The sequence below is a fragment of the Mytilus trossulus genome, chromosome 7 (genome assembly GCF_036588685.1).
Source record: "Mytilus trossulus isolate FHL-02 chromosome 7, PNRI_Mtr1.1.1.hap1, whole genome shotgun sequence".
In the NCBI taxonomy this organism is placed as follows: Eukaryota; Metazoa; Mollusca; class Bivalvia; order Mytilida; family Mytilidae; genus Mytilus; species Mytilus trossulus.
The window spans coordinates 65,606,641-65,632,354 of record NC_086379.1 but is presented as its reverse complement, the minus strand read 5'-3'; the positions used below and the strand labels follow the sequence as shown (position 1 = coordinate 65,632,354).

Genomic DNA, 25,714 nt, shown 5'->3' with positions numbered 1-25,714 from the left:
ATTCTAGACTAATGATAGGACTTGAAAACTGAGGTGAAAACGTGGAAGTATCTAGAGTTTACAAACTTGGTGAACAGGAAATAAAAATATAAATTGGCATATCAACAATTGTGCAAGAAATATACATGTACACAGGAACTTTTATTAGTTGATTAAGAACATTTAAATTGTCACTAAATATTGTTGTATCTTTTGGGGGGATAAAGACTTCAATGTCTTGTTGTACAATCAGCTCTTGGCAGTTGTAACATTTACCCTAGCCTTAGGCTAGCTAAGATGAACATGATGGCTTCCAACATGATAAAGGGTAGTCGTCTTGAAACAAATTTAGCAAAGCATGAAAAGGAAGACATTGTTATATGTAACTCTAAACAGTCTCAGAATTGGGGGGGGGGGGGGGGTTAAGTCTAAAGAGGAAGATTAAAGACTTAAACAGTTTAAGTTTAACAAAACCGATATTTATATACCGTTATTTTCGGGTCATTTCAAAAGCCAAAGGTATTTAGGTGTGTGCAGCTGAAATACTTAACACCAACATATAAATTTATATGGGTTCCAATTTTCGCCATTTAACATTTTTAATGCAGAGTTAAAATTATTTTAATAGAGTCTTTGCCGTCACCCTTAAATCTGACAGGTTATTCCACGGATTCACTACTCTAATTGAAAAAGTATTTAGTCTATGTGTAGTCTTACACTGGTTTTTTTTAAGTTTTAATGAGTGACCTCTAGTATTACTAGATAGTGCTAAAGTAAATAGGCTCATCCAGTCGATCATGTCATCTTTTCCATGTATACCATGCAACCCTTTGTAGACTTGAATCATATCATTCCTATCCGGGTGTATCCCTAAGATATTCAAAGATATTCCAAGGTTGGAACCCCAATGAACGTAGCCGGTTTTCTCAATTAAGATGACAAATATATTTTTACCAGTTTTGACTTTTGAGGCCCTTCTTTGTATCAGATTCCAGTTTATATGACAAATTATTCTTTCAATTCCATACTAGCTTAAGAAGACAACTCATTTACCCTTAACCCAAGATGTAGGACCATCAAGAATTTTGTACATTGCCACCAAACCACGATCTACTCCTTTTGGGGACCTTTCCTCAGCCATTTCTTGCAGTTCATCCACAGAATACGGAATCCTTCATAAATGACCTTCACCGATACCTTTTCTGTTTTACGACATTACCCTGGAACAAAATACTAAATACATAATTAAATCAACAAGTTGAAAGAACCAGTTAGGGTTTGAATGCTACAAGCGATCGTATGAGACGTTATTTTTTAGGATAATAAGTGTTGCCCTTTATCTGATTGTCGTAATGGTGAGGCCGTAGGCTTGAAGGGTAAATTACGGAAATTAAAAAAAAAAATATATGTATCTTTTTTATTACTTTATAAAAAGGGAGATACAGTTATGACTTAAAATTTTCTTGAAGTCGATTTTTTACATCTTCAGTGATGTAAATCAAATATTCTGTATTGATTTTTGAAAGTTTGATGATTTTTGTTTCCTTATTGTACCTTGTCTGTGGGAAAGCGGAAGTTGCCGTACTCCTATCTTTCTTTTGCATGCCGAATTCAGACGATGGTAACGTGTATTTTCAATCCATCAAAATCCATTCATTTTCAACGAAATATATGATAATTTTACAGCCTCATTTACAAAATGAAACAATTAATTACATCTCTCTTAGTTTTGATTTAAAATTTGAGGCATATTTTATATTAAAAACTCCTCGCGCGGATGTCTGAAAACTGAATATTGACCCTTTTGCCGAAAAAGTTGCAACTTGTTTGCTTACAAGTATATCTTCAAAACCGAGTTCCAAGTAGAGCATTTACCGTGAGCGTGTTATATTATAATTATTACCAATTTCTTCGTAGCTTCGTAGAAAATAAATCCGATCTCTTGGTTCTTGAAATCTCCACGCATTAGATAAATTGCCCCAACTCTCCTAATTTAAAGAAGAAAAAGTTAATTCCAGACAACTCGTCTTACTGAAATTATTCACGATATGCTGATTTTTGCATGATTTGCATAAAAAAAATCCAAATTTGCAGACTTGGAAAAAGTCGTTTCAAAAGACCATGCACCTTATCGGAAGCAGGACAAATCGCCCCACTTTTTGAAATATATTTGCAAATACATTTTCGTACCCCTAAACGCACAATTAAAGTCCACTTTTAAGTAAAACCTAGTTTTTGACGGAATTGCATCAAACAGTCAAATTTGAAAGTTGTCTATAGACGTATTTACACTTGTATGCAAATTTGTCCGCCATTACTTAAAGTCGCACAGGTTCCCGTAAACTTTGACATCATAATTTAAAATATTTGACGTCACAATTTAAAATTGTTTGTTGCTTGACATCAAAAGGTGATTTGGAGGCAGGATACAGCTAAATACCGAAAGTGTAAATACGTTTATTGTATCGTTATCATACAGTTGAAGGATTTCAATATTGACATCATTTGATTGTGTATAGAGGGGGAGGACAGGGTTAAGGGAGACGGGGAGAAAGGAGAAAAAATAAAATATCTCTTTTTTCCGATAAATTAAAAAAAAATAAAATGAGAAGAGGGGTGGGAGAAGGGTCCTCCCCCTCGTATAGTACTTCACTAAGGTTTTCATAGGTATTGCAGTGGGACAGTCGGGGACATAGATCTGGGAACAGTATATTTAAATGTCCATGCATAGATACATGTATCCACTGTTGGGATTGCATCTTTTTCCATAAGTGGGGCAAGTTGGCTCTTATAAATCAATCATGTTTATCTATTTGTCATGAGTGGGGCAAGTTTGCAGACCTTATTTTAGTGGGATTTTAACCCTTTTCATAAGTGGGGCGATTTGTCATAGATTTTTTAAAGTGCTGATGTAATATTTGCCACTGGATGTTAAGATCCAATTCCTCCATCTGTTGTTAATAAATTTCAAACACTGCATTGCGACTTAAAACAAGTGTAACAGAACTTGCTAATTTTTATTCAACCTAAAAAAATTGTCTTAATATTGGTATCACATTTATAAAGAAAAATTGAATGTACATGAGCGTTTCGATATCTGAATATAATAAATTGTTAATTCAATTTGTAAGAGTTCTTATATTTTATTTATGTTTTCAGTCTCATAGAAAATTCTCGGCTCCTCGGCACGGTTCTAAAGGCTTCCTCCCCAAGAAGAGGGCCAAACGCCACCGTGGAAAAGTGAAGTCATTTCCCAATGATGACAAGAACAAGCCAGTTCATCTCACAGCATTTATTGGATACAAGGCTGGAATGTCCCATATTGTCAGAGAAGTTGATAGACCCGGATCCAGTATGTTGATTTTAAAGTTTATTTAATTTATAGTTAAAATAAAAGAATATTATCAGACTTCATTTGTAGCAAGCTAGGACATGTATTAAATCTAGTACTTTAAGTGTTCTTCCTGGAAGGTTTTTGAATGCAACACATTGCTATTCATATCCATATAGTTTTTAATTTCCTTTGCCTTCCTGAACACTTATTAAGCCGTCTTCATGCTGAGTGGTAGTCCAGGCTGGAAAAATTGCTCTCGGGCCTGTAAAAATCAGATGTACAGGCCAACAGAACCGTAACTAAAAAAAATCAAAAATTGAGCTCTGGGCCTATAGATTTTATTTTAGCAGTTCGTCATGAAGACTGGTTATACCTGTAAATGTCGAATATCAAGGTAGTTCACAAGCTTTTCAAATGATATAAACATTTCACTGAAGGAAACTAGATCCGTGACAATTTTCTAACTTATTATCATAGATTCAATAAAATGTCAGCTACAATTTTGCAAACAATTTCAGATGTTTGAATTGGCAATCACCAGTGCGGCTTGTGCCCAGAAGTCTGATGATATTATTACTGGACTACTGGTGACCAGACTATTTTGATGAATGTACTATTTGATAAATCTTGCAGTTATTTTAAAGTTGATTTATACAGACTGACATTTCAATTTTATTTTATAGAATCTCACAAGAAGGAGATCGTAGAAGCTGTAACTATTTTGGAAGCACCACCCATGATGGTTGTAGGTGTAGTTGGATATATTGAAACTCCAAGTGGTTTAAGAGCATTTAAAACCCTCTTTGCTGAACATCTTAGTGAAGAATGTAAAAGACGTTTCTACAAGAATTGGTATGAACATAGTTCTTTAGATATTGCTGTAAAGAAATTTATTGGCACAACACAGGACCTCGGTGATCTCTTTCATTATCTCTGGATTTTCATTTCTCACAATTTGATTATTTAAAAATTTCAGAGCAATTGAGACATATTTTGGAATTTGTTTCTCACGGAAATCATTGTTACCAGGGAAAGTAGTTTTGAAAATTTTCAATTTGAATAATTATACAGAGCCTTTATAATAATTAATATTAGAGCTATGATCTTAAATCTAAACACAAGTAGAACAGACTGGACGATTTACATGTAGTATATTTATATCTTTCTAAAGGTTGTTGAAAGTTCAGGATTGACATACATATAATTATACATTTATTGAATAGACTTGATTTGCTAATTTGTATTGTGCACTCTTTCTTTTCTTTTTCAATATTTACAGGTGATTGATGCCAAGAGATTGACAGTGTCTCATTATCAATCACTAGGAAAGTGGCTCAACTTGAAGCTCCTCTTGGTTTTAAACCAATGAGCTTGTAACAATGACGTTTCCGCTCATGAATATAATTTCATGATGAAACGGTTCATGTTTATTTAAGGTACCGATCAAAGAAGAAGGCATTCTCCAAGTCGGCCAAGAAATGGCAGGATGAGGCCGGAAAGAAAGAGATAGAGCGCGACTTCAACAAGATGAAGAAGTACTGTAGAGTCATCAGAGTCCTTGCACATACTCAGGTAAGGCAATTATTTCTACGCAAATTGAAATATGGTGCAGTCCAGTGTATCTGCCCCCCTTAGACTTGTGATTTCACTTCATTCAACTGATAAAACCAACAATTGAATAAAATTGTGTGAACAAATCTGGATAATAGACTATTGGAAAGTAGGGAAAAAACACAATTAAAGGAGGAAAAAATCTAAATCCTGTGTAATTACCAGTTAGGTCCATTCTAGGCTTCTAGCATTTGAATGAAATATAGCATAGCATAAACACTTGCATTTAACAAAATATTGATCATCCCTAAATGAAAATATAATTCTTTCTATTTCTGGTGGCATGATTTACGTTGTGGTGTTTAGCTTGTATAATATAGTCTTGAACATTGTCTATATTGCAGACTAAGTTGATGAAGAAACGTCAAAAGAAAGCCCACATCATGGAGATCCAAGTTAATGGGGGTACCATCTCCCAGAAAGTAGACTGGGCTAGAAGCTATTTTGAAAAGAGCATCCCAGTAAAGAATGTGTTTGCCCAGGATGAAAATATTGATATCATTGGTGTAACCAAGGGTAAAGGAGTAAAAGGTAAGATTGTAAACAAAAGAAAGGTGTTGAATAACACTCTGTGGCAAAAAAGTTTTAAAATCCACTAGTACAGAAACTAAATATTTAAACATGTCCCTATATGGCTACAAATTTTTCCAAATCAATAATTACTAGCCTGGGGCATCGGACTAGTAGCTATCAGTGCAGACTGGTATAAGTATTATAGTAGCTTTCTTATAAAGAGATGTTGTTTATTACATCAGTTCAAATCACGAAGACTTTTGTCATATTTTATATAACATCTGTTGAACTTGTACTCATAGATAGGGTTTCAATAGGATCCGTCTTGGCTCGGTATATTATTTGTCATGGGTAGGCAGGTAGGTATAAAATTTTATTTACAAACTCTGCATAATGTCATTTCTGTCCATTTTGTTTTTGCAAATAAGTTTTCTGGGACTATTAGTTTAAAAACAAATATCACATAGAACGTGAGGCTAATTCATATGCAATACTATTTTGTTTTCAAATATCAAAAAATAGAGCTGTGCCTCATATCTTCAACGTTTATATGCCTGGAACTTTGAAGAGTTTGAACTTGCACTTGTATTCTGTACTACGTACCTTGTATGCTTACCTTCAGATTTTCTGTAAAATATAACTTTGTACTGATAAGATGTGTCTGGGCAGACATACATTACTAGTAGAAAAAGTCCCTAGAGTGTTAAAAACATCGCGTGTGTCTTAGCTTTGTTTCCAATCAAAATGCTACAAGACATAAAACTCCTGACAATTGTCACGTATTTTACATCGCATTTATAAATGATCTGTGTGGACAATTTGGCGATTTTACTGCCAGATATTCTCCACTTAACAGGGTTTAGCCACTTTTGGTTCATGTCAGATATAAATAATATAGCAGCATCGTTAACATAATGATAATCATCCGGATCTCCGGATCACAAAAAGCCATCCCTACATAGAATACAACGTACATTTACAAATTAGTTTGTACACACGTTGATAATTTTGTACCAAATGAATTTTTTTGAAAATGAACCCTGCTCTTTAAGTAGAGGTACAGAGAAGCATTCTGAACATCGATTTCAAACAAATGCTTTGAAACTTCAGATGCAAGTGTTCATGTCAAACGCTCAGGTGATACCAAACGGACTGGACCTTATACGTTAAAGATAAAAACCCGAGAATTCCGGATAAAATAGTTTTGAGCGGGAAATACACATAAGATTTTTGTTAGGAACGAAAAAATAATATAAAATCTGGCTGGTAAATACAAATAAAATATTTTCAGGTGCAACGAATTTATAGGGTCGTTCGGTAAAGGGCAAACAATCAATATTTTAATTTAAGCCTGAAATATTAGGATAAATGCAAAAATCTCAAAAGTATTGGTAAGACTCTATATGACGACTCCCATCATTATCCTCCAGTTTAATATATATTATGTATTATGTTAATAGGTGTAACATCCAGATGGCACTGTAAGAAATTGCCAAGGAAGACCCACAAAGGTCTACGTAAAGTAGCCTGTATTGGAGCTTGGCATCCAAGTCGTGTCCAGTTCACTGTGGCCAGAGCTGGACAGAAGGGTTACCATCACAGGACTGAAATCAACAAAAAGATCTATCGTCTTGGTGATGGATACCACACTAAGGAGGGCAAGCTTATCACAAGCAATGGTTCTACTGATTATGATGCTGATGAGAAGCCAATCACTCCAATGGGAGGGTTCCCTCATTATGGAGAAGTATCAAACGACTTTGTCATGGTTAAGGGAGGTTGTGTTGGACCCAAGAAGAGAGTTGTCACACTTAGAAAGGTACATTTAATTTAAACTTCAATATCATTAGGCCAAAAAGTATGTGCTATTATTATAACACTATAATTGTGTTTTATACAGTTAATTATTTTTGTTAAAACGAGAATCAATCAATGATGAAACACATGGAAAGTATCCCTGCCAGGATACTCTTGAATTTGATGAAGATTTCACCCATGTTGCCTTCCTTCTGATGATTGATTCTTGAAATACATAGATATAGGAAGATGTGATGTGAGTGCCAATGAGACAACTCTCCATCCAAATAACAATTTTATTTATGCCCCATCTATGATAGTAGAGGGGAATTATGTTTTCTGGTCTGCGTCTGTCCCGCTTCAGGTTAAAGTTTTTGGTCAAGGTAGTTTTTGATGAAGTTGAAGTCCAATCAACTTGAAACTTAGTACACATGTTCCCTATTTCTAAATTTAATGCCTAATTATATTTTTTATCCAACTTCTTGGTCCATTGAACATGGAAAATGATAGTGCGAGTGGGGCATCCATGTACTTTGGACACATTCTTGTTTAATTTTTTGTTTAAACCCATTATAGGTCAATGTACAGCCTTCAACACAGAATTTTAAATATAATTAAAGTAAATACCATCTGGGAACATCAGCACATCCACATTGTTATTTTATAATAGTTTATTAATTAACATTTTATGTTCGTTTCTGTTTACAGTCTCTCTTGGCATCATTTCAAATGAAGCAATTAAAGATTCTTGTTTAAATACATTTCAATTATTTATATAAATACGATAGAAATTATTCATATTAATAAATTGAATACCATCAAATCCATATTGTTGCTTTACAATAGTATATAATTTACATGTTATGTTTGTTTCTATTACAGTCTCTCTTGGCATCATTCAAAAAGAAGCAAATGGAGAAGATTGACTTGAAATTCATTGACACTGCCAGTAAATTTGGTCATGGACGTTTCCAGACATTCAAGGAGAAACACAACTTTATGGTAGGCATTCTTGTATACTTAAGTATCTATTAAAGGGGAGGGATGAAATAAGTGGCTGGAAGTTACAAGATGACCCTTGTTAATTTGAAGCTGTTAATCTAAATGATGAAACACGTGGATGATATCCCTGCCAGGATATCCTGAACTTAATGAAGATTTAACCATGTTGCCTTCCTTCTGATAGATTAACTATTCAAATGTTGGACTTTTGCACACACCAACCCATAATAAGATAAGGGATTACAAAATAATTTTCAGCAATACTTTTATAAAATCACTATTAGAATGTATTTGCACATTAATGTGTCTAATCATCAAAAGAACTATTCATTATATTTAACTTGCATGAATAGATCGCTTATACATTACATTTGATTGTTATTTTATTTGCATTACTCATGCAAACAGAGTTCGCGAAAATGGTCGGTCCTGTCGGTCCTGACCGCCAAAATGAGGCTCGGACCAGTATTTTGAAACCTAGTGCCGGTCCTGATGACCGATGTAAAAACGGCCGTTGTAGTTCTCTTTTTATCGGTAATTAGTTGTATCGCAACTAATTCCAATACGTGTTTACATCGGTCTTCAGATGTACCTGCAGGTTATATCCGGTACTGGATTCCTGTTATTATAGACAAGCTGAAACCTATGGAAAACTTAGTGCCGATCTACACGTGGCCTGCTTAATTTGTTCTTGGCAAACAATCGGCGATTGAAATCTTAGATGGAGATAACAAATACTGAGAAAATGATTCAGTTGATAGTTAAGATGACTATAAGAACAATCAGCAGAACAGAACGTGTCCTTCATTATTAATTTGTCCGTGGCTGTGAAAAATAAAACTAAAAAAAATAATAAAGATATTTTTGGATAAAATATGTTATTATTTTATATTAGGATCAAATTGACAGATTTTTTTAGGACTGCCAAAAATTTTGTAGGACTGACAAATAATTTTGCTTTGTCGGTCCAATGACCGACGGGTCAAACGAAGTTTTCGCGAACTCTGTGCAAACATGATATGCTTGTTTAAAAAGGTATCTTTCATGTGCATCCAAGGTTGGCAAAAAAGTGGTCAATACTAGTATTGACCATGCCAGTGGTAAATACTGGTATTTACCGGGAAATACCGGCAAATACTGGTCAATTGAAATTTTGAGTGGTCATTACGGTAAACGGACAGAAAGTCACAGGACATAAAGTCACAAATTAGATAGGACAAAGTCACAATTAATCCTTCGACAATTGTTTGAATATATAAAAGAAAGATCTTGAAATATTATCTTTTTATTACATCTATTCATTTTGAAGTGTAGGACATTGTTCATAAGCTTTGTTAAATCAAACAATAGTAAATTTTAATCATTCAAAAATGATATTTCTTGGCACCATGAAGCCATTTAAGTACCATGTCATGATGACATCTTGTTTTCATAACAATTATTTGATCATTACTGATATTTATTGAATAATTTTTAATTACAAAGTTGCTTTAAGTTTAACACTTCAAGAAAAAAACTAAACTTTTATTTTTTAAATTATTTTCTCTTGCTTAAAGAAAAATATTCTAAAAACTAAATTGTGACTTTTTGTCCTGTGACTTTTTGTCCGTGACTTTTTGTCCGTGACTTTTTGTCCTGTGACTTTTTGTCCTGTGACTTTCTGTCCTACATTCGTCATTACTATAAAAACCACTATCTATTTGGTCAATTATAATTACAATTAACAATAAATTTATATAGAAGGTGTTCAAATCATTTTTAATGCTTTAATTTTAATTCTATATATATATTGTAAATTCGAACAGGAATCTATATTGACCCATGTACTGTCAACTTTTATTGGAGGCTGTTGTTTTAGTAATTAAATTTTGACACCTAGCAATGCCAGGTGATAGGTAAAAAGACCCAATGTAACTTCATTTACCTGTGGTTTTATTTACCTTCAATTTTAATTACCTGTAAAATCATACATTTTGAATAAAAAATTCATTAACTTAAACATGTTGAAATAAAATATAAATTTGTATATATATATATCTTAAGTATGTAATATCATAATTCATAAAAACTAAAATTTTAAATCAGGGACAGTAACAATCAGTGTTATAAATGTATAAAACATATCAAATTCATTAATGTTATAAGCTGACACATTATATTAGACTTTTTATCAAGGTTTTACTTCAATTAATAGTAGAAATAACCATAAAAATTTCAATTGACCCGTATTTGCCAGTATTGACCACTTGGGGAGTATTGTCCAGGGCGGTAAATACCACTGGTAAATACTGGGGGTGGTATTTACCGCCCAACCTTGTGTGCATCTGCATTTCTAATATGTTTTTGTCTATTTTAGGGTCCACTGAAGAAAGATGCTGTTGCAAAAACAGAGGCTACTTAGATATCTGTGGAAATGAGACATTTCAAATGAATAAAAGTCTGTGATGATTTTGTACATGTCCATTTTTTTTAAAGTTTATTTGGCAGATGTTAAAGAACCATTGGTGGCCTTCTGCTGTTATGCTTTTTGATCAGGTTGTTTCTCTTTGACATTCCGTTTCCATTCTCAATTTTAGTTTAGTTCATTAGTGTTGTGTGCTGTAATGACTGAAAGGTTCTCGTTTGAATTTGATATTTCCTACTGGATGTTTAACATCAACAAAGGATTAAATTTCAGTTGATCAATGTGCATGTGTTTTTATTACCAAGGAGATGATCTATAAGAAAAGAGACTCAATGGTTGAGGTGTCACCTATTGCTTAAGATTTTTTGCTCATTTGCATACAATCTGAAAAAAATAACATGTTCATCATTATGAACTAAAAAATCAAAGTAGATGCAACTCAGATTAAAAAGGACCACAGACTTGGTCGCCCATTGGCCAACAAACTGCAAATCAGGTTAATGGGTTGACTTTATTATATACAAAAACACTTCAGGCACTTAATACACCAGAGTGTCCCGATTATATACAAAATCAAAATAAAATGCATTTACAACAAATGGAAGTTTTTAACGACCTTGACTGGCTATACAGCCCTTGCGCTATTTTAAAAAAAAAAATTGCTGTGCAACACGGGCAAATGTTGGAAATTAATATGGGGACGTTCCAGTAATTTCACTTGCATTGTAAATCACTGATTGGACAATTACAGATTGCTATAGTGAGCCACGAGATCTTCACTAGCCCATTTGCCAATTACTGATTTGATTCTGTTGTTACACTTTTTATACGACCGCAAATTTTGAAAAAAATCGTCGTATATTGCTATCATGTTGGCGTCGTCGTCATCCGAATACTTTTAGTTTTCGCACTCTAACTTTAGTAAAAGTGAATATAAATCTATAAAATTTTATCACAAGGTTTATGACCACAAGAGGAAGGTTGGTATTGATTTTGGGAGTTTTGGTCCCAACATTTTAGGAATTGGGGGCCAAAAAGGGCCTAAATAAGCATTTTCTTGGTTTTCGCACTATAACTTTAGTTTAAGTTAATAGAAATCTATGAAATTTTGACACAAGGTTTATGACCACAAAAGAAAGGTTGGGATTGATTTTGGGAGTTTTGGTTTCAATAGTGTAGGAATTAGGGTCCAAATAAGCATTATTCTTGGTTTTCGCACAATAACTAGTTTAAGTAAATAGAAAATAATGAAATTTATACACAATGTTTATGACCACAAAAGGAAGGTTGGTATTGATTTTGGGAGTTTAGGTCCCAACAGTTTAGGAATTGGGGACCAAAAAGGGACCCAAATAAGCATTTTTCTTGGTTTTCGCACCATAACTTTAGTATAAGTAAATAGAAATCTATGAAATTTAAACACAAGGTTTATGACCATAAAAGAAAGGTTGGTCCAAACAGTTTAGGAATAAGGGGTCCAAAATTAAACTTTGTTTGATTTCATCAAAATTGAATAATTGGGGTTCTTTGATATGCTGAATCTAACTGTATGTAGATTTTTAACTTTTGGTCCGGTTTTCAAATTGGTCTACATTAAGGTCCAAAGGGTCCAAAATTAAACTTCGTTTGATTTTGACAAAAAAGTTATCGGTTGGGTTCTTTGATATGCTGAATCTAAAAATGTACTTAGATTCTTGATTATCGGCCCAGTTTTCAAGTTGGTCCAAATTGGGGTCCAAAATTAAACTTTGTTTGATTTCATCAAAAATTGAATAAATGGGGTTCTTTGATATGCCAAATCTAACTGTGTATGTAGATTCCTCTTTTTTGGTCTTGTTTTCAAATTGGTCTGCATTAAAGTCCAAAGGGTCCAAAATTAAACTTAGTTTGATTTTAACAAAAATTGAAATCTTGGGGGTTCTTTGATAAGCTGAATCCAAATATGTACTTAGATTTTTGATTCTGGGCCCAGTTTTCAAGTTTGTCCAAATCAGGATCTAAAATTATTATATTAAGTTTTGTGCAATAGCAAGTCTTTTCAATTGCACAGTATTGCGCAATGGCAAGAAATATCTTATTGTGAAATAGCAATTTTGTTTTTAATTAGAGTTATCTTTCTTTGTCCAGAATAGTAAGCAAGAAATATCTAATTGTAAGAATTTTTTTTATTTGGAGTTATCTTTCTTTGTCCAGAATCAACTTGAATCTTTGTTCTATATACAATATACGATGTAAACGAGTCTAAATTGAAAACTACGTTCAAACCTATGACTGCGTTGGATAAAAACCGCAATTTTTATACGTGTGCATGTCAAACAAATTTCGTTGTAGAAGGGTCTAAAAACAGCACAAACAACATTTTCCAAAAGACCAAAAGAGTGAAAAAGTATATTTAAACAAAACGCATTTGACTAACAGGTCGAACAACTGATGTTGTATATTCACTTTTTACTACCAACTGATAAATTAAAATAATCTTTACCATTCAGTGATAACAAGCAGTTTTTTTTACATCTTAATATTTTATGATGTATTTAAATGAGTAGTAATTGTTGCAAACTCCATTAGAAATTTTAGTTGAGATAAGGGAAAGGGGAATGTGATTAAAAAAATTGGGTTCAATTTTCTCATTTGAAATTTCATAAATAAAAATAAAATTTCTTCAAACATTTTTTTGAGAGGAATAATATTCAACAGCATAGTGAATTGCTCTAAGAGAAAACAAAAATTTTAATTTCATTAGAATGCATTCATTCTGTGTCAGAAACCTATGCTGTGTCAACTATTTAATCACAATCCAAATTTAGAGCTGAATCCAGCTTGAATGTTGTGTCCATACTTGCCCCAACCGTTCAGGGTTCAACCTCTGCGGTCGCATAAAGCTACGCCCTGTGGAGCATCTGGTTAAACAAATTTCTTCCCTTTGTCAATCGTAAACTGGTTCCTTATCGGACAAAATTGGGTTTTGCCAATTTAAGCATGATGTATTGGCGGAACTAGTTTTTCATGAAAAACAATTTCTAATGTCTGAAGTATTTAGCTTAACAACAAATTAATGTACTTCAAAGATGTGAAAACCTTTAAAAGATTACACACGGTAAATTTGTTCTTCCTGCTAACTCTCCATTGTAAAAAAAACAAACTAATGTCCCTAATGAGGGAGACAACTAAACTAGAGGCTCCAAAGAGCCTGCGTCGCTCACCTTGGTTTATGTGAATATTAAACAAAGGAAGCAGATGGATTCATGACCAAATTGTGTTTTGGTGATGGTGATGTGTTTGTTAATCTTACTTTACTAAACAGTCTTGCTGCTTACATTTATCTCTTTCTATAATGAACTTGGCCCAGTAGTTACAGTGGAAAATGTTAATAAAAATTTACAAATTTTATGAAAATTGTTAAAAATTTACTATAAAGGACAATAACTTGAATTGACCATTTCCGTCATGTTCACTTATTTGTAAATCTTACTTTGCTGAACATAATTGCTGTTTACAGTTTATCTCTATCTATAATAATATTCAAGATAATAACCAAAAACAGCAAAATTTCCTTAAAATTACCGATTCAGGGGCAGCAACCCAACAATGGGTTGTCAGATTCATCTGAAAATTGTAGGGCAGATAGATCTTATTTTGATAAACAATTTTACCTCGTGTCGGATTTTCTCTAAATGCTTTGGTTTTTGAGTTAAAGCCAAAAACTGCATTTTACCCCTATGGTCTATTTTAAGCTGTGGCGGCCATCTTGATTTGATAGTCGGGTCACCAGACACATTTTTAAAACTAGATACCCCAAAGATGATTGTTGCCAAGTCTGGATTAATTTGGCCCAGTAGTTTCAGAGAAGATTTTTGTAAAAGATAACCAAGATTTACGAAAAATGGTCAAAAATTGATTATAAAGGGCAATAACTCCTAAACAGGTCAACGGACCATTTCGGTCATGATGACTTATTTGTAAATCTAACTTTGCTGAACATTATTGCTGTTTACAGTTTATCTCTATCTATAATAATATTCAAGATTATAACCAAAAACTGCAAAATATCCACAAAATTACCAATTCAGGGGCAGCAACCCAACAACGGATTGACCGATTCATCTGAAAATTTCAGGGCAGATAGATCTTGACCTGCTAAACATTTTTACCCCATGTCAGATTTCCTCTAAATGCTTTGGTTTTTGGGTTATAAGCCAAAAACTGCATTTTACCCCTATGTTCTATTTTTAACCGTGGCGGCCATCTTGGTTGGTTGACCGGGTCACGCCACACATTTTCGAAACTAGATACCCCAATGATGATTGTGGCCAAGTTTGGTTCAATTTGGCCCAGTAGTTTCAGAGGAGAAGATTTTTGTAAAAGTTAACAACGACGACGGACGATAGACGACGGACGCAAAGTGATGGGAAAAGCTCACTTGGCCCTTCGGGCCAGGTGAGCTAAAAAGGGATCTCTAATTATAGGGTCAATAACTGGAATTGGCAAATAGCCAATAAGTGTGCCTTTATGTATCATTTACCAGAGAGAGGGGATCGCCTGTACCCATGCACCAATCGTCGTTGTACAGGATGGACTAAAAATAATGTTTGTTCTGTAGGTACTTGTATCATAAAGATAGCAGTGCTGACTCGATTGTGAAAATTCAATTTTTGAAAAATAATTGCAATATAGCATCAGTTTTGAAAATGCTCGTGCAACATGGGGAAAAAAGTAACTGTCCTTAAACGAATGAGGTTCACTACAAATTCGTCTATTGGGGAGAAAACAAAAGATCCATGGGGAAACCAGGTACTAGTAATCAACTGTCCCAACCATTTTATCTAGGACAGTGCGAAACGAACTAAATTCGAGGCTGCTCTTCTAGTATGAAGAGAGTAGTTCACTTCTTATTTTTGGAATGCACGATTTATAGCACAAATTTGTTATGGCTTAAATTCTCTGTTGGGTTTGCGACAAGTCTTGCTTGATGTGTTGGAAAGATGAATTACTACAGAAGAAGCTTGAGTTGTGTTTACAGAATTCAAGCCTCCCTGGCTTGATGTCTAGTGGCAAATATTTCTGCCATCACCTCTATTTGTGTTTTACAAGCAGCTACATGGGTTTCTGATTCATAGATCATTGATCAATGTTTTGGAGCATTTTTTCTCCAAAAGAATCTTCAAATCCTTTTGTCAACAATGAGAAAATAAAATCTGTCTCTTGCATCTGACTATGTATTGTGTATTTACAAACTCGTTGATTATTTCAAAATGATTCTCTATATAGAATTTTTTTCTCGAATGGCATCCTCCAGCAATAGTCGCTGTGTTGAAGCTGATGACCTAACTGCATTCACCGGTCATCCCAAGATGTCGAATGAAAAAATATGTCTGTATATGCATTGTCTGTTCCAAGTGTTTCTATATCATTTTCTTTAGCATACAACGGAACGATGTAAACGTATAAAAAATTCACACGGAAACTACATTTACTTCCGAAAAATGAGCATGATGCAGTAAATTAGGCTAGATTACCCTAACAGGATCAGCGATTCATAACAAGGAGACCGTCAATTCTTAGAAATATGATCTACATTCATAGATATAGGAAGATGTGGTGTGAGTGCCAAATGAGAACTCTCCATCCAAATAACAATTTATAAAAGAACCATTATAGCTCAATGTACGGCCTTCAACACAGAGCCTTCGCTCATACCGAACAGCAAGCTACTAAGGGCCCCAACAAAAATGTAAAACCATTAAAACGAAAACCAACAGTTAAATCTTTATGAAAAAAAGGGAACAGACAATTGTAAAACATCACAACAGAAAAACACACTATAAAATGTCAATTGGAAGTAAAATTGTCACAAGTTAAACAGACTGATTGTCATTTAGCTCTTCTCAGCCAAAGTGTCGGTGTGAGTTTTTGATGTTGATGACTCATTGTTATTGACCCTGGATGATAATTATTAACCATTTTCAATACTATAGTGGATGAAAAGAACCTAAAAAACAAAAATGATCATCAAAACAAGATCCTCTTATTGCAAAATAATATGTTTTCCACCTATAGGAGTTATTGTACTGTAAACTAGTCAACAATAATGAAAGAGTTGTAGCATTCGAATGATGTTAAAAAATGCGTTTTTTCTTTTTCTTTCTTGAAACCACTAGTATATGCTCTCATTGCATTGTAGCAATTTTATGCAAAATTGACAGCTCCTTGATGTCAATAGTTTTAATTGCAACAGAGGTGTAAAAGGTTCAAGTTTAAACGCCCGTCTTTTGATATACCGCTGTCCGTCCGTCCGTTGTCAACATGTCGGACATTAACACAAACACAATTTGCGTGGGGTTTTATTCCTTGATAAAGGGGGGTTTCCAGTGTACATACAGTTACTCACATGCATACACTTTCAACAATTAAGATGCAAGAAACTTTGGTAAATTCTTGTTTCTATTGACATAAGCAGTCTCTTTTAATTTTAATAAATTTGAAATTTTCTGAGTTATCACGGGTGGTTTTATTCATTACAAAAGGGGGGATTTTCCGTTTTTCAGATAATATTCATTCAACTTTGTCGACATATTTATATCTATTACTCAGTATTAAGATTACCTCTTTTTACTTTTTTTTTAAATTTCTGATGACATTGAGAAGTTGTTGAAGTAGAACTTTTAATATTGATGCAAACAAACATGCACTTATGATACTTATGAACGGGTTTAAATTGTGCGTGCAGTCTAAAAACATTCACATATTATTTCAGCATTATAAACGCAGTAAACTGGTCTAATATCAAAAAGGTGATATCTCTGGCAGAAAGCATACCGTAATTAAACTTTTGTATATTACGACGGCATATGCCTCCAAACATAATTTAAAATCTGCGATCATCGGCAATCATTGAACTGTGAAGAGCAACGTTCGTGGGGTAATTGTCTGAACGTCAGAATTACGTCCTTAGCAACATATAACCTGGTATAATGGAGGCAACGTGAATTCTCCGACCGCAATTATATGGTAGACATCATCAACACTTGAAGACTTTTAACGACTCATTATACACTGGCGATTCGCAATGTCGTCGGTAAATTTGCCGCCAATTAAGAACCATGTTAAGTTCACAAAATCCACCAAATCAATCTCAGCTCTTGATACTGAGAACGTTAGTAAAAGTAGAAGGAAATCAGGAGTAAAGAAAAGCAAAGAATTCGATCCAGATAAAATTGCAGCAGAAGTTCGATATGCGCAACTGCAGTCAATATTTGGTGATGCAGAAGACGGTTTAAACATAAAAGAGTTTAAAAGAGCAATGAGAGAGACTCTCGGTAACAAAATGACAGATGATGAAATTGAGCTACTCTTTATGAAGGTTGATGCTAACTGTGACGGAGTGGTCGATTGGGAGGAATATGTAACATATAATTTGTTAGAATATCAAGGGAAGTCACTGATGAAAGAGATGATGAAAGAAATACCTTTTCCGCACGAACCAAAAGAAATTCCGAGTCGTCATCGAGAGGTTATTGTTTCGATTTTATTCTACCCAAACGTGCGGAGACGAGACGGTCGTTGTTTCATAGACCATACAAATGGTAGGTATGTTACAATCAGCAAGGAGGGAATTTTGTCAATTTGGAACGTGCATATGAAATTTATCACAAGCTATAATACTATATCGGAGATTGGAGACAGAGCAACACAGCCATGGTTGATCGACTTGGCGTGCATTTACAATGTAGGAATGGTAGCAATTTCGTCAACAGATCGTGACATTACTGTTTTTGATTTACAGGGAAACAATTTTAGGAAGAAGTATCATCTCATAGGACTAGATGACTGCATAACATGTATGCATTACTGGGTAGACTTAAATGATATGAATGAAGCAAAACTCCTTTGGGGAGACACATCCGGAAGCGTGTGTGTAATTGTATTCAAGCAATGCCTTCGCGGAGGCCTGTTTGGTTCATTTGGTGTGAAAAAGGGTGGATTTAAAAGAATTAGCTTGCCTGAAGTTATAAGGGGTTTCTACAAAGGTGCGAGAGGATATAGATTTAACCGAGTACATAGTGATTGGGTGTTACGTTTAAGGTATATTCCAGAATTAACCGCCTTCATATCTTGCAGTCAAACTTCTGAGAACTCACTTTGCGTGTACGAAATCGGAAAGAAAAAGACGAACTCAATGATTAAGATCAATAAGGGAATCCTTTGTTTTGATTACTGTCCAGGAAATAACATCATTGTTACTGGTGGTATGGATTATTGTATTCGAGCATGGAATCCAAAAATTAATGCAAAGTCTATGTATGTGTTGAAAGGATACACTAAACCTATTAATCAAGTTGTAATTAACTCCCGAAAGAGCCAAATCATTGGTATAGACAAAAGACGTACTATACGAGTATACGACATGAAAGACCAATCATGTCTTCAGCATGTTAGTGGCAGAGTGGTCAAACTTGGGAAAGTTCCATTGTCAGCGGTTTACTTTAACCCAGTGTTGCAGACATTAATCATAGCTACAAATCATCTTGCCGTGCTTCAGAAATCTAATGAAGAGGAAAGGGCTGCAGATATCGAGTCTCATACCAAACCAGTTGTTTGTGTTCTATACAATGAGCTCTTCAAATTCGTAGTTAGTGCTTGTCAGGATTCTGTGATCAGTGTTTGGGACCTGTATACTGGAGAAAAAGTTATACATGCTGCCAATGCACATGTCCGTGAGGAGAAGGGCATCATAGTACCAGTAGAAATAACATCAATGGCATTTGATGGTCCACTGCGACGTGTTATCACTGGGGCCATGGACGGTAGTATCAAAGTGTGGAATTTTAATAACGGAAGTTGCTTGCAGACATTCAACACTCCAGATGGAGTAGAAATAACAGGCATAGTTAGTATCAATCATCGAATATTTGCCACTGGATGGTCAAGGAAGATGCATATTTTCATTGATGGTAGAGGCGAGGAGCATCGAAAGGACTGGAGGCAGAAACACAACGAAGATATCCTGTGCATGTCTTATTTAAGTCCCAACATCATCGCAACTGGTGCTTACGATGGAGATGTTGTTGTGTGGTCACGAGACACTGGACACGTTTACTGTACCTTAAATGCAGGAAAGAGTATAAAACCGATTGGAGATACAAAAAACAAGAACAAGGATGGCAGACCAGACACAAGCCAAAGTGGAAACTCGGAAGCTAAATCAAGTGAATTAGGGTTTTCATTTAACATATTTGAGAATCTTGCTTCAGAAGAAATGCTGAAAAAGAGAGTAAGAAAAGCGAGTTTTCTACATAAAAACATAGACATTTTAAATAGAGTTAAAGGAAACGTCTTAATGAAAGAAAACAAATGGTCGCAGAAAATCGGTCGCTTAGATGACACACCAGTAGAACATCCGTTACTCCCATTGTATAGGAACCAAGAGGATTCACCAGTAGATGGAACAAATCAGAAACCTCCGAGTCGAACCGCGAGTAGACGAGAAGATTATGACGAACTTTGTAAAATGTATGAGTCGTCTATTGAATGTATCTTATTTTTAGAATCGCGTGATAGAGAAAGCGAGGAAACTGCCATCTTAATTACGAGTGGAGCAGAAGGATGGATTCGTGCGTGGTCAATTTATCACCAAGGAGGCCTTTTAGGTCAATTCAATGCTGCACACAAAGTAGGAGAAGGTGTACATACAATGTGTACTGACGAAAAAAATAAACTGCTATTCACAGCAGATAGCTGTGGATATGTTAAAATGTGGGATTTGTCAGAATATTGCACAAAGAAAGCGCTTACCAAAGCACGTAGGGCCAAGCGATGGAAGTATCTTAATGATACGTTCACATTTGTTAACTTTTCATATTGTTATGAGCAGCCACCTGAAATTCTTATCTCATCAAACAAAATGCCATCCAACATCAACAACAGACCACCACCAGCATCTTCATTGCCAAAGATAACACTAAAATGGCCCTTACTAGTAAACTCGTATCGGGCACACACAAAAATTATTAACAAAATGGAATATGTTGAAGGAGAAAAACTTCTAATTACTGCAAGCAGCGATTGTGCCATTCGACTTTGGACTCTAAACGGACTTTATATAGGCACATTTGGTGAAACCTGGGAATCTATTCCAAAGTTATTAAAACAGATGTCTACAACAAACGTCCGTATTCCATCTGATTTGCGTCGATCAGGTTCGGCAAGTACTTTAAAGGTATTAAACGGGGGACGTTCAGGACTATGGCAGCAAGCACTCGACGGAGCAAAGAAAATTATTCGCGATAAAGCAGAAGAAGTGGAGTTCGAAAAAAAACTACAAGAAGAAAAAGCAGAAACGAAATCACCATGTGATGACGGTGATGGCCCGGAAACTGCAAGGTCCATCCCATCTAGTCGTCCAAAACCCAAACAAACCGGCGGTGTTTTCAGTGACATTCTAGGGAAATCATACAAAAAGACAATGAGACACAAGATGCCTCCTAAAATGGATAAGTTTGTGGAAATCAATTCATCGGTGAGTATTAAACTTTTCACATTGATTTCCACGCGTGGTCAAAATCATGAAAATACTAGCTTATAGATATGCATATATACTAATAAATCTTAATGAATAAAGTGGGCACACATAGTGTTTGTAGAAGTATTTTTATCCTTATTTAAAATTCTTGAAGTTATCAATTCTTGACTCTCACTTTATCCCGAGTGTCGGAACCGATCTCTGATCATCTCTAATATTAATTATAAACAGTATAGCGTTATAAAATTATGTTTGATTGTACTAATGGTTCATCATGAAATTTAAAACTTATACATGGTCATCGTTTTAGAAAACACGAGAATAGTATAACTGAGAAAAAACATGAATTTTGTTAAAAATAAAGCCACACGGGGACAGGATTTATTTTAGTCCTTACCTTGTTTCCAAAAGTTTTTCGTTTGCTGTTAATTATATCCGCGTTTTATTGTATAATTAGAACAAAAATAGAAATAACTTGTATTTGCTATTACTGAACAATCAATTTGAAGGTTGCTGTCTAAAGATTTTGCAATTTGAAATGTCAACTTCTGAAACAAAGTTGCCTCCGCCGATTTTCCTCTGTGATTTTTGTAACGGTTATTTTATATTTGCAAAGATCTCAGTAGGCTTTTCAACATACACTAGTATACTTTAAAAACACAATATATCTAAATCACAATACTAAAAAGGCGTTATGTATCGACACCCTTAGCCATGCACTGTTTCCATATTGAAGTTAAACTGTTGTTTATCAGGTCTCATTTTCTGCTTTAATAGATTGCTGTGTATCGTTGCCTGCCATTCTCAGAACTCAACGTGGACAATGATCCAGAACAAATGAAACGAATAGATGAATTAAGAACGCTTTATTTCGGTGGATCTCTGCTGTCTAAAATGAAAGGAAATTTATATGCCCGGAATCGAGAGAAAGGACCTGCATTTGCTGGGTTATACAACAAAATTACACAGAGGCAACCTTTACCAAAAGGTATAAATCAAGCTGGAAGAATCAAACGAGCCCAGAATAAAGTAAAAAAGACACCAGCATCTGTCTTAGACGCACTCACTATTAAAGAATTCAAACATGAAACTGATACCATAGACAAAATACTCAAGAACTGAACATTGTTAAATGATATGTTATCATGCAGGTGTATTATACAGTATGATACTGCCATAAATTAGAAACATAAATTGGAAAATATATTGTATAATTGGACGATGGTGGTAAATTAAAAGTTGTAATATGCTTAAAATATGTAACAAATGAAAATAAATGTTATCTAATACACAGAACATTGTAAGATATTAAGTTGATTTTAGCCAATCAAATCTGGATTTGTTTTACGATCATCACTTATCTGGATCAGATGATACTAAATTTAAGTTAATAAGTGTCCAGTTGCAAATATTACATTGATATTCAATATATTAACAATCAGTTTTCATGATTGGCGGAGTAAGCCGGTGTGCCAAGATAGAACCATAGTCTTTTGGTAGGTAACTAGCGCTGACTATTAAGATTGAAGTCAAGCGAACCTGCCACTTGTGGGAATCGAACTCTGCGTTAGTGTTGACAGGCTAGGGATACTATAGTTAGACTACTTAGACCACTACTAGTAAATCAATACACTTGTACCTATTGTTTAGTTACGAAAGACCTTTTTGATGAAGAACACGTGGCTAAATTGATATTCTACAGCAGAATTAAATTTGGTCTACCTGACGGTAGATCATGAGGATTCTTTGGTAGAGGTTGAAATAAATTTCTGTAAAAAAATACATTTTTTGTCGTATGGTACTTGGAATGTTGAACGTTTTCAAATGAATATACCGTTTTGAGCTTACCTGGCTCACAGTGTCATGAGAGCTTTGACCAATGTTAACCAAACTTTAACTGAATGATCCTTTGTCATATCTAGAAGACGTTTCTGTATTTTGTTCCAACCAACCAACCAACAAGACCACATAGAACATAAGATTGTCTTGAAAAGCTTAATAAGAGAGAAAATTATTTCATACTTTTAAGAAATACTTCCTAATTCCACCTAACCTATCATATGACTTATCTTATTGTCCATAGATTACGATTTTTGACAAATTTTCGAGGTTTTGTCTATTAATTTTGAAATTATAATAGATCAAATAGATAAGTAGAAATTGTAACAGCAATAATTATCAGAGGTACCAAATCTACATATTTGTCTAACTTTCAAAACCCTTGGTTTACTTCTTACAGGAGATCTTGTCTAACATGACATTTTTGTCGCTTGTTTACGAGTCTTGCCTATAAAAATCTTAAAAACTATATAATAGATAAAAATTAAGAAATTAAAAATAACCTGTGAACGGCATACACGATCATCAATACAAACTATTAATACTAGGAGGCAGACTAGTAAAAAAAGCATTCAACCCTAATGAATGTCAACTTCTAAGAGTAGAAAGACTAAAGTGAAATGCAGTTATGGTAAACTACAACATACACGGTCACGTCTTAAAAAAAAATTAAAGTGCAAAATATCTATAGGTGTCACTTAAAAAATTCATATTGATAACATCGGCAAAGAAAGCTAACTGTACCAGAGCTTATGAAAACATTAACAAAACTGTCCATTTTAATAAAACTAAAGCATTATGCTACCAGGCACAAGTCCAGTCAAGAAACAACCAACTTTCAACTAAGAACAACCCAATAAACAGGAACCTATACATATCGTCTCTACAAATGATTATAGAAGAACTAACAGCGTAACATTAAAGGCACTAGTACATGTAAAAACTTGGACTATATGACAGGAAGTCCAGCTTTTCTATACTAGTATATTCAACCCTGATAAAGCCTTATTTTAACACAGCATAGACTAGTTGCAGAAGATAAGTTGTATTAACCCGCACATTTGTTTGGTTCACATCGAACATGTACATAACAAGTACGGCAATGATTAATACCTCCAACGAGAGGACTGTACTTTAAAGGGGCACTATCTGTCATTTTCATGTTCACCAATTCTAATCAAATCCTCATATTTGATTTATAACAATATAAAACGTTTATCCAAACTATTAAAAGTCTAAATAAAACAATAAACAAGGCACAGGCATGAAAATACGTAGCTTCGTTTCGCGGTAATTGAGTCTAGACGCAATCTAATTATTTATCGAGTTGACTATCAAAAATCATTAGGTTTTTCATATATCTCATAGCTATAGCCCCTTTAAAGGAAGAAGTGTCGGTGTATATAGATCATCGGGTTTTCTACACAATATGTTAGTTATACGTCCTTGACAAAGGAAACCTTTAATGTGAGTGGGTGCAGCGAACGAGCAAAAAATCTTCATATTGTGTTACGCGGCTGTTGTTTTACCAGAAAATCCAATTATCTGTTAAAAGATGTTGGCATTGCACAATGTCTTGCGTTTCTTCAATCAATTAATAGTTTAACCTTATAGCATCTACGTATTTGTACCGTATGGTGCGGTTTTGAAAATTGTATTCATTGTGTTGACCAACTATTCTACACGTCTTGATTCATTCACATTATACATCACATTTCAAAGGCACACTATCGGTTTGCGTTCCCAAAATTTCTGGATAAAACCGGAGTTATTTACATTAAGGTAAAGGAACAGGAAATGGGCTATGTCGCAGATTTTGCTACAAAATTGCATACAACCTTGGCTCGTTAAACTACAACTGAAAATCGAAAAAATAATACATGTATCTCTTTTATTTGCTGAAAAGTTGCAGATTGATTTCTCTTAATATGGGTGAACATTTGTATAGAAAGCACATAAAATCGGCGAAAAAAAAATCTAAAATTTGTCTTAAAATCGCCAAATCTCTAGTTCTACTCCATAGATTTTTCTTAAAAACACTATATTGTTGACATATACATTTCTGTTTTAATGATATAAAATAATCATAATCAGCGTCACTGATGCTAATACGTGTCTGTTGGACAATTTTGGTATCTTTTTATATTTACGTACCTTTTTATATAAATTGTTTATTTTGATTGAAAGTGTGTACAGATATTCATAAACTTATAAACTTCTGAATTAAGAATTTTTTCGGCAAAACCAAGTTTCCCTGTAGAATGTTTGAATTGATTAAATAAATTTAGAAAATCCTTTAAATTTGAGATATTTTATGAGACCTAAAATAAGTCTCTTCAGAAGAGGCTCTAATCAATTGCATGCCAACAGGTTTTACCGCATACACCATCTACCATGCGTAAAGACGGCTTCAAATATGAATTGAGAATATAAAGGCATTGATGTAGGAAACAAAATAGAAAGATATGAAAGATAAAATAAAGGCATCCAGAATTTCAGATTGTAAAGCAAACTGAGTGCATAAATTTATATTGCGAAAGGTTTGTTCAATTTGCATAAGTCATCCGGTTAGTAGAAATCAGGATTTGGCTAAGGGTTATAAAAAAAATGTGTCATGACATTCCCAAGTAATAAATAAAATATGTAGTCGAGCTTTAAAAAAAAACTATTCAAATAAAAGCTGTAAATATACACTTTCAACTGGTTTCTTCTGTTC

At 34.2% G+C, this 25,714-nt stretch overlaps 2 protein-coding genes across 2 annotated transcripts; both read left to right on the top strand.

Annotated features, from left to right (window-relative positions):
* The first annotated feature begins 1,484 nt into the window (after positions 1–1,484).
* Positions 1,485–10,689, top strand: LOC134725593 (large ribosomal subunit protein uL3-like). Its single transcript, XM_063589542.1, has 8 exons — positions 1,485–1,600; positions 3,139–3,331; positions 3,997–4,165; positions 4,750–4,885; positions 5,269–5,455; positions 6,898–7,256; positions 8,117–8,236; positions 10,593–10,689. The coding sequence occupies exons 1-8, from the start codon at positions 1,598–1,600 to the stop codon at positions 10,635–10,637; spliced, it is 1,212 nt and encodes a 403-aa protein (XP_063445612.1). The 5' UTR covers positions 1,485–1,597; the 3' UTR covers positions 10,638–10,689.
* Positions 10,690–17,585: 6,896 nt separating this feature from the next.
* LOC134725592 (WD repeat-containing protein on Y chromosome-like) lies at positions 17,586–22,439 on the top strand. The gene is made up of 2 exons (XM_063589541.1): positions 17,586–21,156; positions 21,937–22,439. Exons 1-2 carry the CDS (start codon positions 17,707–17,709, stop codon positions 22,279–22,281), a joined length of 3,795 nt encoding a protein of 1,264 aa, XP_063445611.1. The 5' UTR covers positions 17,586–17,706; the 3' UTR covers positions 22,282–22,439.
* Positions 22,440–25,714: the final 3,275 nt, after the last annotated feature.